We start from the raw sequence: 13,820 nt of genomic DNA, 5'->3' as shown, positions 1-13,820 counted from the left end.
TTCAATGGCAGATTGTTGCAATATGTGTATATTCGCTTAAATCGCATCTACTAAGAACTGGGGTAATCAACTAATCAAACTAATAAAAGAATAAATAAGCGGCTATAGTATTACGACTGTGACTGTGCCTATCCGGTTCTGGTGCTTGTCGGCGCTGGTTGCCATAGATTCCTGCACACAAACATGCTTATGTGGCAAATGCACATTTTCTGGCAATGACCAATGGTAATTAGCGTCTCCTTGGCTTTGACGTTCATGCGCAGGAATTTTTCTCATAGAGAATGATGTGGCCACAACTGTCTCATTTATTTGTCAATTATTTGTTTAGCTACCACGTATAATGCGACAACAAATCTTTAAACACCACTTTTTGTCTACATTGCCCTAACTTCATGCTGTAACTGGCTGTGTGTACCATGTTAATCGATTTTGTTTCTCTCGTGTTCTGCAGCAGTTTCTACCGCTTTATGTGCTAGAAACCTTTATACCTCTAATTACCTTGCCATTTCACCGTCAAAAATTTCCTTACATCCTGGAATTTCTTGTGCATTGCAGTTTAAAAAAAAAGAAAAGAGAAAGCAACACTACCCGTGATTTTAGAGACCCGACTGCATTTTGCTTTAGCTTTTTGAATTGTTAAGCAAAGCATCCGGATGCGCTCTTGACGAGGGGAGGCATGGCATGCTGTTAGCGAACGAAGGTGCCTTTTCCGGTAGTAAAGACCAAATTAAGACATGTAGCCTGAACACATAAACGAAGCAAGCGAGACTGGCACAACCCGTAACTCAATGTGGAGACCTGGGATTCGTACACAGCCAATTCCATCGCTTAGGGAACGTGCACTGCTTGCTGTAGTCAACAGGTTCACCTGCTTTCTGTGACCCGTGTTACTTGCAGTGATAGGTATGATGCTGCCTTCTTGCAAAATGCCTTTGCATTACAGTTTTCAATGACACCAATGGTTATGTTAGTATAGGGAGTTGCTTTGCAGAATAGGCACACTTTCAACATAACTTTGTTAGTTGTTATTTCGTATCGGAAACAAATTGTAGCCAATTATTATGCCACTTTGAGCAGCTGTAGAGGCAAACACCTTCACCAGGTTGATTGGACGGATGAGGAACCAGCCTGTCGGTGGCACTGCCTCTGTGGCAGGCGTCGGCGCACACAGTCCGTGCTGCAATTCATTGCGGCTGACCAGTCGCTCTGGCCTTCATGCAACAATATCTAGACAGTTTGTAGGGCATTGAACTCGACACCCCATCCTGTCTGGACTGGTTAGGAACTGCTGGTTTGAGGCTGTTCGTATTAGACGAAGGCTAGTGCAGCGATCAAGTTGAAGACCTAGGAGGGTTTCAAAACAATGTGTTGCCACAAAAAAAAAATTGCTTCGAGTCACAGTATAGTCTACTGGAGAACTGCAGTCCAAACTTTCCGGAAAAAAGTAACTGGTACAATATAATATACACTTACATCACCGATAAACAATGATGTAAAAAGCCTCAGAAGAACCTTCACCAAAACGTAAGTTGCATGGCCAATGCGGTGATACAATTACATTTTGCACACACACCAAAACTCTGCGCTGACATGTTTCTGTACCACAGCAGGTAAAACAGAAAACTCATTTTATAACTATACATGCAGTGCAAATGTGCATATCACAGTGAGATGGTGCATTGCAGGTTCGCAAGCTCAGCCATGACCTTGCCAGTCTGGACCGGCTGCTGCACGCCATTGGTGCCTTGGCCCAAAACACTTCACTAAATTTGGACACCCTGCCCTATGTGAGTTTAAGTGATCACACAATCACTATGCTGCAAAACGTGTTACTGATGGTGAACAGTTTTATAGCATTTAATTAAACACTTCACGAAAGCTTCATTGCTAATAGATTCCAAAACGTGCTTTGCATGTGGATGTCCTTTTGCAGCCAACAATGGTGGTGCAAGCACTTCTCTTCTGCCTGCTGGAGCCGCTGGCAGCTGCCATCAATCCAGCCAATGACCACTGGGCACTGAGGGATAATGCAGCGCAGTTGCTTGCTGCCTTGCTCAAGTGAGAAAAGTGTCTTGGCAGAGTGTGGCGATAGGACATGCATTAAAGGCTGTATTTCCATTTTATCAAGAGCACAGACACACAAGAGATAAGCTGTGTTTGCCCGACCTTTCTGCTCATGCGCGAGTTGCAAGAAAGGGAAAAAAAATCTGGGGACTGTGTTTAAAAGGACACTCATTGCTTCGTTTGTCACTAGCTGAGCAGCACTTTGTGATCACAGATAAATTCCCTTAAATAAGTTCTTTCTCTACTCGTGGTTTCGTGGCATAGCAGTCACAGCACTGCGCTCGTGATTAAGAGGTGTGTAGTTCAAATCACATGTTCGACTGTTCCCTTTTTTTCCTTTTTTCCATCTGCATTACTATATCATTTCTCCCTTTCACTTCTGCAGTGATTGTTCTTTACTATGCTTCGCCGCCAGGCTTGACGTGGAGGGTTCCTGCGAAGGGGATCGAAGCGCCCCGGCGCGAAGCACGAGGGAGGCAGTTAGATAGATGCTGCCTTAGCAGCCGCAGACCAATGAATAATGACATGGTGTTGCTGCAAATTCGTTTTATTGTGTGCTTTGCCATTATGGACTCTGTTTCAGCTGCTGTGATCCTGTTTGGACAGATGTTGAGCACCGGTTCTTGCATAATGCACATTGCCATCAGCTAGGGATCAACAAAAAGTTGCATGTCCTTCTACGAAGTACCTATGTGCAGTTCCCAGATTTTTCTCTCGCAACTCACACTTGTGCACAAGCCTCAAGCAAAGGCAGCGCAGCTCTCGCGTGTCTGTGCCTTTCACAAAACAGAAATATGCCATTAAAGTGGGACATTTAGTGGGACATTAGCTTGGGGCCAACTCCGGTTTCTCTATTCAAATACATGTAAAACACCTAAATGCTTTTACGAGGCGACCACTATAGCAATTTGAATGAAATTTATTGCACTTGAGAGAGAAAGTCATGGTATGTAGGGTCTCGAAGTTTATACAAAATTTCCTAAAATTATTAAGCTTAGCAAAAAAGCAGTAAGTTTACGATTTTGTATCTTTGCATTAAAAAATAGACCTGCCATCACGGCCCTGCGAAAGTGGATGTCCAGCGAAGCTGTTGCATAACCACTACTACAGCTGCTGAGGTTGGCGTGCAATGCTTTATTGATGGTCCAATGAATGTATGCACTGTTCGCTTCACTTTGTTGAGTGCTTATAGCCTCTACCTTGAGGGGTATGAGTCATTGCTGATGATGGTAGATTCTTGTTTTGAGCTTGTTCTTCATTGAAACATATGCTGTTCTATACATTGTATGCATGATTGCATTGAATGTATGCACTGTTCACTTCACTTTACTGAATGCTCTTAGCCTCTGCTTTATGAGAGAGATGAGCTATTTCATTTTTGCTTGCTGAGGGGGTAGGAGCCATTGCTGATGGTGGTACACGAACGGAGACGAAAAATGTCGACCACCAAGTGGCTAACAGCTTCACTGTAAAACTGTAAACAGCACCTGTTAGAGCATCTAAAGTGCATTGATGTATGAATTCTGACGTAGTTAACAGATTATCGGTATAGTTCAGAGTGGTGTATAAAAAATTTGGTGGACTCTTAAGCTTCGCCTTTAAGAGTAAAACGCGATAACAGATTATTGGTATATTTCAGAGTAGCATGTAAAAATGTTGGAGGACGCTTAAGGTTTGCCTTTAAAAGTGGAATGCAATAGCATTCCAAGATCCCTGACTGCTTCTCGCACTTCAAAGCAATTGCAGCTTCTGTAACCGTAATGTTTATTGGGAAAAACTGGCGGTGGTTGCTGTGTCCCAAGGCGAGCTTTCTGGTAGAAATACGGCCTCTTGCGTGGGCCGTCACGCTATGGCATTAAAACAGCAATTTCTTTCTGCTGTAGGTGTGCTATTAGGTGCAGTTTACAGAATTGTGATATTGTTTTTATTGCCGAGTTCCATTATATCCTTTGTTAGTGTGAGGAAACAGCTTGAACAAGGATGAGCACAAATGTATAAGACTTAACAGCTGAAGCACAGCCTTGCTGTTACCTGCCTTCCATTCATGCAACAAAGAAAGCCAGGCTATGCAAACTGAAACTATTTATTAAAGGAAACTCAGATTTTGAAGAAACATCCGCGTGCTTAGGCTGAACAACAGTGCGACTTGCGAGTTGCTAGCCAGGTGTGTCGATACAATTATTTTAAAGAACCGCTTGTCTATTGAGTGATTGTTTTTGTCCTATATGCTTGAACCGTTTCGTGCCAAACTGGTAAACATGAATTTTTTTAGGTTTAGGTTTCTTTTGGCTTCCAGAAGATTCTAAGATAGCAGTTGGAGTTGAGTGCCAACTGAAAATTCAGTTCAGGTAACAGTACAAGAGATTGCAAGGGGCATAGGGTTATACAGGAATTATGCAGCTATGATTGTTTCACTTTTTTTTTGCTTTCTTAACTATGTGTAAATTTTTTAAGAAACAAATTGTCCTGTATTCTGTGTAGTTCTGTGCCTTTCACCTGTTGTGCTGTGTAACCACAGTAACTGAAATCCAACTCACTGAAACTTTGATCCTGGAACTTGAATAAGCAACATTTATTGCATTGTTATAAATGTTTTTGCAGGTTTTGGGCCGACCGTGTTGCAGGTCTAGAAAGCCAAGTGTTGGATGCACTGGGGGAGTGCGTGAGAGACCCCTCGTTGAGGCCTCTGTGCGCCCAATATGGAGCTGTGTCGGGACTGACTGCACTGGGTGTAGAGGCAATGCAGCAGGTTCTGGGGCCGCATCTGGAAGCCTACTGGCGCCACCTAGAGGCTGTTCTCGCAGATTGCCGGCCAGCCAATGCACAGGCCCAGGCAGACGCCACTCGAGTCCATGGGGCACTCCTGGTCAGTTAGCATCACTGGTGGCAGAGCTTTCTACGTATTTGTGAAAGCCACAATGATAAGCTCCCATGTAAATGTTGGCATGCTTATGGGCATGAAAATTAAAGGCTTGCAAAGTGTCACGTAGCCCGTGGGAGGCATGTGGACTGCTAGACAGGGTTGAGTGGTTATTAAGGCGACCGCCTTATATGTCTTATTAGTCAGTGGACCTTGAGCGAAAATGCATTGACAACACGAACGGTACAAAAAGGCTACGGACCCTTGACCTTTCGTGAGAGTTGAACTCACTACCTTTGTTGTTAATTAAGGCTTACGAACCCTTGAGTTTGGGTGAGAATCAGACCGCGACCATTTGTGAAACTCGTACCCATGACCTTTGGTGTTAATGAAGGCAAAGTTAATTAAGATAGGATTAATTAAGGCACTTGGTCCCACAACCTATGGTGTTAATGGAAGCGATGTTAGTTCAGGCACAGCTAATTAATATAGAGTTAAGGCACTCGAACCCATGACCTTTGGTCAGGGTCAAAGCCTCAGCTTTAGTGGGAGTCGAACCCTAGACCTTTAATTTTAATGGAGGCAAAGTCAATTAAGACAGTTAAAATAGCGTTAATTACGGCACTCAAACCCACAACCTTGGGGGAGAGCAGAGCCCTTAACCTTTGGAATTAAGAGGGATGACTAAGCAAAGTACATTAAGCGAATTAACTCTTTTGTTACCACGCCTCTTCAAATTGATCATCGGTGATCAATGCTTTAGATTGCCAATTTCGACACATTGGAGCTGTTTCTTATTCACTTAAGGCCATTCAATAGTTAGTACATGCACTGAACTTTCAGAATCAGTTTAAATTTTCATCCTCTAGCGATGTTTTTGCAAACTAATGTGCGTATGTTTAGTGAAAAGAGGTGTGGCTGTAGCCTTCTACAGCGCTTGAGATAAAAGTATGCCGCTCACGATTATGCTGCATTAGTAAGAAAATTTTGTAATTAAATGACTCCCAGAAGTCAACAATTAAATTATATCACTGTTTTTGACATCCGACAGTGCTGAGTGGTGATAATTAACTGAAAATGATGCCAGCTGTTCACTAGTGAGCTTTGGTTTGGAGACCAAGTCATTTTATTCTGCCATAATGTATTTCTGAAGGTCCACTGCATGTCCAACATGTGGACCTGGCATTTTCAACCAGTTTCCAAAAGTTTTGGTTTCGCTTCTCTCGTAAAATCCAGGCAAGGGGCGCTGCCGGTGTCACTGCACAGTTATCGAAAGTTGCTCCCATGACGTCGTCCTGTGTGGCTGTGTCACAAAAAAAGTGTCATGCTCGAAACTATGCTGCATCCACACTTGAATTTAGTGACGAGAACTCGAGTTATGGTTCCGAAGGTGACAGCAAAGCAGATTCAAGCTCTGCAATGTTTTGAGTCAGCTTGGGACATCCGCAGCTGTTCACCGGCGAGTTTCCTTTACGACCTTGAGCGGTCTCCTTCTTTGTGTGCGCTTACCTGCCGATCTTTTTGCACGACTTGAGAGCTCTACTGATTATCTTCAGGGTGCATACTTCATTTGGTTATGATGTGCTGCCACCATTAAAGTGCCTGAATAATGTAGAAATCTGAACGCGGACCCATTTTTCAGCAGCAAAAAAGTCGCACTATGGCAGCCAGTTTCCTAAAATTAGCTTCACTGCTCGGCTTATTAAAGTTAGGTTTGCTGCACTACTTTTGCGCAATGCGGTGAAACGTACAAACATTGCAAAGGCGGTTTTAGCTTCGTATCCGATTGCACCGCACAGGCAAATTTCAGCCCAATTTTCTGAGGAAGGAAAGGCACACACGTATAAAATCGGGTAACTACCATAATTGGACATTGTGAGCTATGATTATTGCTTGAAATCTTCCTAGGGCAGGCCAAAAATAGGCGCTTTTGACAGGTGATGTGTTAATGCATTCACTGCCCCCTAAGCTCTGCCAAGACAGATCTTAGCACTAAAGGAATCACTATTGGGGTCACTGTAGAAGTCGGGCATATGCGCGCTTACTGGTCAAGTTCGAATTATCCAGTGGAGGCTAATATTAAGATCCAGATAATGAAACTTTGGGCCCATAGAGATGCATGGGCACTGGCCAATACCTTCGGCCAGAATTGAACAAAACAGAGTCGAATTAGCGGTGGTCTTCTGTATATAGAAAAATGCGTATATTCATACATTTTGAATTCTTCGAATACTGAAAGTCAAGCCAAAACAAACATTGATTAGCGTAATATCTGTAGGGTCTCACACATGTTTTAGGACAAAGGAACGACAACGCAGTAGCGCAAACAGTCACAAGGGCATTTATTGCACGTTTCATACACTAATGCCTGCTAGCTGAATTGCTATCCAAATAACATGATGGGCGCACAACAATACTAGGAAGTCCGACTCATTGCGACTGGATATCGAGCGAATGTGTTCGCCCTATGCTAGAAACCAATGCCTGGTCATTCGCGTGTGCAAACATGCAAACGGTGGTGCTTTCGAACAATCGTGTTCGTCCATTCCAGTGTCCTGCTTCTAGGCCTTGCAAGATGATCTCACAGAAGCATGGATCGGTGCATGCGCGGAAGGTCTGTGCCGCTTGCCGGCCCTGAGCCAAAGAGAAAGAGCCTACTCCCCGACCTGTCGATTAACTCTGCCATTAGGCAGCGTTAGCAGCGCAACACTCGCGCCATCTCTCGTAATATGTTGCAACCACATCGACCGCTGCCGGTGCTTAGCTACGGGGAAAACCCGGATTACAGGAGACGCAAGAGCCATGTAGCGAAACCAACATCAGGGGCCACGTGAGAGTGGAGCATCTTCACATATTCAACTGAATATTCAAAAATATCAAATGTATGCACAAATTTACTGTAACCATACTTAATAATGCCAGCAGTTAACTTGCCCTGTTTTCAGCATTAGTTCCTAGAAGTGCTCATGCTGAACAAATATACGAGTGTAATGTGACGGTAGCCGAACATGTGCATAATTTGACAAGTAAGCATTTGGCTATCACTGCGCAACTTCATGTACAGTTTTTTTCTGCATTCTTACGGGAAGTTTTGACGTGCCCATTTTATGAGGGATGCCGACACACTTTGATGTGGTGTGGTTCAAGTGGCCTGAGGAGCACTTTGTCGTTTTCCTATTGCATAGTGTTTTAAGGCAGCAACGGGAAACCGAAGTAAAACTGAGCTGGTGGGCAACACCAGAATACAATGCCACCAGAGCAAAAAATGACACTCACTTCGTGCTGCCTGCAGCAGAAAACTGCAGCTCATTTGGGTTATCATCTGTTAAAAGCATACGCTAAGCTTTCAACAGCACTTTGCCACACACATTCTAACAGACACGTAAATGAATATGCTTATTGTGATGGGGTTGACGGCAACAACTTTGGGCGCGACATGCGACGACCCACTACATTTGCTAGTACAAGAGGAAACTGACTGCATGCCGGTATTTTGGAGAAGATGAGTACTGTGGGGAAACTGCCGTGGTGGGTGCCTACTGCTTTTAGTTGCACTTGACGCATGCCTTTTCTTGTTTATATGGGGTCCAGTGACTGGAAATCTCAGTGTGGTGATGTATGGAACGTTATTGCCGAAAAGTGTGTTGTCCAGGAATGTATTAACTGGTAAAAAAAAGCATAACTGTATGGCATTATTTCTTGTGTTCTCGATCGTGAACATTGATGCTGGGGTATTGTATGAAACAGGATTGTATCAGTGATGTTCTACACTATATTTTTTTTTAACCTTTTAACTACAAGAGTTCTGGAAACTTTGCCACTCTTTGCTATGAAAATGTATTTCATCTATGTTCATTTTTAGATATATAACATTTTGCTGATTCCTGTAGTAAACAGGAATGTTTTCCAATCTTTTACTCATTATTAATAGAATGCCTGTTTTGACTTGTACATACCTGTTCTGTTGATTGCATATTTATATGCATTATTCCATTATAAACAAACTGTGACTGCTGGTTTGTACAGTTTAATGTGCCCTCACTGCTAGTAATTGCTCATGAGATTATCAGCACATTTAACAATCTTAGGGTACCTATCATGGTTGCTCAGTGGCTATGGTTTAGGCTGCTGAGCACGAGGTCGCGGAATCGAATCCCGGCCACGGTGGATGCATTTCGATGGGGGCGAAATGCGAAAACACCTGTGTACTTAGATTTAGGTGCACGTTAAAGAACGCCAGGTGGTAGAAATTTTCGGAGTCCTCCACTACGGCGTGCCTCATAATCAGAAAGTGGTTTTGGCGCGTAAAACCCCATAATTTAATTTTAAAGATTTCAGGGTGTCTATGAACCTAGGAAACTGGAAATTCTCAGAGATATTGAATATTCTGGAAATACTCAGGGAAAACTCGGGGAATTTGTGCTTCTTTCAGGGAAAATTACCTATAATGTTATTTAAAGGGAACGAAAGTCGCACTGATGTGCGACTTTCGTTCCCTTTAAACGAAATGAACGAAAATGAACGAAAGTCACTCGAGCCACTAATGGTGGCTCGAGTGAAATAGAGGAAGCGTAACGAATCATCTTCGACACCGTGTGGCTGGAGGAGTTGCCAGTGTACAGTCGACCGATTTTCCGGGCACCTGATTTTTAGGGCGTGCCCGATAATGTGGACGCCTTCATGGCACCACCACATATCCCATAGATTCAACATATAAGAACATCTGAAATTTCAAACGCAAGGACCCTTCATCATCTGATTTTCCAGATTTTTTGCTGTGACCCAAAGTCCTAAATGTCATTAATGAAAGCCACCACCGCCACCTCGAACCGGTACCCTCGCATGCAGATCCGCCAGCAGCTGTAGCCACCACTGCAGCAATGCTAGGCGTAGCTGCTATGACGTTCGCTATTAAGGTTCTTGCCGTTCGGTGCCGTGTTTTTCATTGAAAGAATTCGCCACTGTCAGCAATGACACAGACTCCGCCTTTGCAATCCTTTCGATTGACTTCGAAGCTCGGAAAGCGTAGCGCGTTGCGTAATGCCGGTTCTCGAAAGTCAGCTTCGCCTCAGCACAGCAATGTTACCCGCTGAAGCATACACGAAGTATTGCGGTGAAGCTTAACAAACAGGGGAGGGGAAATTGTCACGGGACACAGTACATATACATGCGTGCACCTGCCATCTCCTGTCATAGCACGAGCATTGATTTGCCTAATAACTGTACTGGAAAGCCTTCAGAGCTTTTTCGGATGTGCCTGTGGAGAATGCACGGCGGCACGAGGACGAGAACAGAAAGGACCAACGCATTGAGAAGTGAACAATAAAGGAAGTGTGCCACCTCCTCTTTGAAGGAGCTTGAGCTCAGAAAACAAAGTGTTGGCTGATGCCTAAATGCTGGTGTCCCTCATCCAAACCATAACAAATATAAATAAAAATAAGATAATAAACCATAAAATAAACCGTTAAATAAAGATAAAGCTTTAAAGCAGTGAAACGCAACACTGAGGCATTGTGCGCGGGCTGAGGTTATGTCAGGACAGTCGACATTGACTTTCCTGCTGCTGAGAGAATCTCACTTGTGACAAAGTTCGGGCCTCTTATCGATGAGCTTGCTGTCAGTTGATAGAAATAGCTCATTTTCGAAAATATTTGCTTTTGTATGCATCTCTCTTTATTTGTATTTGAAAATGTTGGACTCGATTTGCAAGGGGCTTTACCATATTTTTTAGAAGATATTTTATTCGCTGTGTATTTTTGTAACCCCTCCCTTCTGTTTTCTTGTTTGAATAAGATAAACACTACTACTTACTATTCAAACTGGATTAAACCATTCTTTTTTACTTTTTAATATGCTCACTAGAGAGCGACAGGGGCGTGTGACATGACGTCAGCCCGTCTCAACATAAAACAAAGTTCTGTGTCACTCAGGAAATTTTGCAGAGGCACTCAGGGAATTTGAAACGTCAACTTGGTAGACACCCTGTACTTACTAAATCAGTTAATAATGTTCTGCTTCCCTGCATGCTAAATGCCTAACCAGTGCTTTCTTGCAAACACACACACACACAGTTGGCAGCGGAGAAGCTGGTGAAGGAGCAACGTCGGGAGATGGCTCGAAGTGAATCGTCCGGGGCCTCATACAACCTCCTCTATGACTGCTTTGGAGATGCCTTGGCCTCAAGGCTGCCCTTGCTGTATGGAGCGGCCCAGCTCCTCTATACACCACGACAGGTAATTGCTGCTGCAGTGTTAAAGTAACACTAAACAGAAACCCTAGATCAGTCTATACTTGCAAAGTACCATATTTAAACATGCACCTTTTCTCAGAAAAAATGGGGTCGTAAACTGCCTGTGCATTACAATCCCAAACATGGCGTTAGCAACTGTCTACTGTCAGAGCCATCAGATGCAGAGTCATAACCATCACGAGACGGGGGCAGAGAATGTTTTCTTAAAGGTTGCTGTGGGTTCATTTCGTGCTCGACTTCAATCACTTTCAGAGATACTATCACTTTTGCGAGATTTCACGCAACTCTGCGCTGCCCATCCTTATTAAATAAACTTCATGAAAACGGTATAGAGATAACTGACACTACTAGGAAAACATTACGAGACTTCCTAATTCAAACTGAGTAATTATTTTTTTTTTAACGTTACTTTGGCTAGGGGAAGTCACTACTTGGCTCCTTTAAATTAGGTAGTTTTTCATTTTGATGGCATTTTCGCATATAGGATGTAACCTGCAAGAAATTTACGCACATCTTCATTTGCTATCTATGTTTCTGCATGTCAAGAAAACATTCTATGATGAATTTTACAGCAGTTGAAAATAAATATGTATTTCTGTTATATAGTGTATATTCATATATGCCATTTGTACTGTATCATCTTGTATCACTGATTGTACATTTAGCCTCACAAGTTTTTCACTTATACATTTGTGCATTGCACACACTAAAGTGTACAAACATTATTCTGTCTCCGTTGTCATAGATAGGGGCAAGAACTTTGTCAAGCTGCAAAAAAGCAGCTTTTAGTTCTTGTCCTAGTGTTCATTTTTTTGTAAATGAATGAATGCTAAATAAAGATTGATTGATTGATTGGCTGCATCGGCATATAGGGCCACCAGTATTTCTTGTGCTGTGCCAAGCTCACCATCCATGCAGAGTGCTGGGAACGCTCTTGGCTGCATATTTCGACAATTCCGATGCAGTCACATAAATTCTAGTAAAAGTGATTGTAGTATATCCCTAAACGTGATCGCTCCAGAATACTGTCTCGTGTTCTTTCTATCTGCGCCAATGAAGTGCAAATGGTGACGACGTGCCACTCTCATTGTGAAAAATTAAAGAAGATTGTTTTCCTTCTGTCTAGATAAATTATACACATCTAGTTTTTGCTGATCACAAATGTGGGAACATGCTATATTTTTCTTTTATAAAGGAGGCGCATGGTACATTCAGATGCACTTTCATTTTCTTTAGGCCCACGAAAATTGGGTGCGCATGAGGTTCAGGGGCGCACTGAAATCGTGTAAACACAGTATTCTCTCAAAACTATTTCAGCTAATTTTGCAGAAAGAGGTTGATTATTAGAGAAAGAAATGAAAGTGAGATGTTTGTTAGTTTGGCACCAAAACACCAGCGCTAGTACGTCAGTGGGACGTCACGGATTTCAGTGTCTTTTTTTTGTATTTGGGTCACTGCGACTGATTAAGAGACTTTGAAATTTGCTAATTTCAATCTTTGGCTCCTATAAGATGAAACAGTCTATTTTTATTGATAATATAAAGTTTTGGTTTGTCCGTGAGCTTTTAAACTTGTGCAGAATACTGGATTCCCGGTGAGGCTCATGGCAACAACATTGGTAGCGACGTCTGGTGATGCAGTGTCTAACTAGATTGCATGCAAAACTAATAATGCAGTGATCTAAACACTCCACTTCTAGTGTGAAGCATTGTTAACGACATAATTGTTAATGTGCAGTGCTTTTATGGTCTTTTTAAGCGATAACACCGATGCGACACAAAAATTTTCAGATGCATGTAGTTGCACAAAATGCCACAAGCTGCCACTACTAGCTGTGCTACTGCCGTCCTCAGCTCTGACAACCTAGTAATCCAGAAACGTCAAGAAGTTTTTGGACAAACTAAAAGTTTCTAATAAATTCCCAAGGCTCGAGCAAAAGCTACCAAATCCATGATATCACAGTGAGCTGGTGCATCAACTACTAACAGGCGTTGCCGTGCATCTTTTGTTTGTGCATCTTTACTGGTTTACCAAGCGTCCTGGTACTGTATGAGTGGCCTTTGTGCGTTGTAGAGGGGTAATTCATTAAAACAGTGAAATTATATTTTTTGCCTTTTGTGTCCTTTTTTAGAGGGAGAGAGTAAAACATCTTTATTAATAATATTTGAATGGCGAGAGCAGTGTGGGAGGAACCCTCAGTCCAGGTTCCCTAAGATGATTCCGGCGATGTTTCGAGCCCGTTGTATCACAGCTCTGAAGACCTCGGGAGGTCCGTCGCGGAGGGCATCGTCCCACAGCTCTTTGTTGCGTAGGGTGTAAAGGAGAGTTGGCAAGGGAGGAAAGAGGTTTGCAGTGCACTCAATCGTGACGTGGAAGATTGTGGGCGAGCTGCCACAGCCAGGGCAACGATCTGCATAACAGTGTGGGTAGAATTTATTGAGAGAGTCAAGATTTGGAAGAGTTGCGGTTTGTAACTGGCGTAATGCCACTGCTTCCTCCCGCGAAAAGGACGGCGGTGGTGCGGCGTGGGTGCGACGAATGCGTGTATAATGACGGAGTATGTCTTTGTAACGGAGCAAGGGATACCCCCACTCTGAACTAGTTGCCTCACCACGCCGAGTCGCCCGGAGGGAAATTTCTCGGGCA

The 13,820-nt window shown here is 43.2% G+C and overlaps 1 protein-coding gene across 3 annotated transcripts in view; it reads left to right on the top strand.

The window, feature by feature from the left end:
- The window catches only part of LOC142563656 (TAF6-like RNA polymerase II p300/CBP-associated factor-associated factor 65 kDa subunit 6L), a 32,595-nt gene that overhangs the window by 6,995 nt on the left and 11,780 nt on the right, over positions 1-13,820 (top strand). For all 3 annotated transcript variants that reach the window (XM_075674243.1, XM_075674241.1, XM_075674242.1), the window contains exons 7-10: positions 1,686-1,787; positions 1,934-2,058; positions 4,666-4,930; positions 10,996-11,157. In XM_075674243.1, the coding sequence (XP_075530358.1) occupies positions 1,686-1,787; positions 1,934-2,058; positions 4,666-4,930; positions 10,996-11,157 (654 nt within the window). The remainder of the gene's footprint in view (positions 1-1,685; positions 1,788-1,933; positions 2,059-4,665; positions 4,931-10,995; positions 11,158-13,820) is intronic.

This window comes from Dermacentor variabilis, chromosome 11 (genome assembly GCF_050947875.1).
Source record: "Dermacentor variabilis isolate Ectoservices chromosome 11, ASM5094787v1, whole genome shotgun sequence".
Lineage (NCBI taxonomy): Eukaryota > Metazoa > Arthropoda > Arachnida > Ixodida > Ixodidae > Dermacentor > Dermacentor variabilis.
Note: the sequence above shows the minus strand (reverse complement) of the source record. Positions and strands in the feature narration are given on the sequence as shown.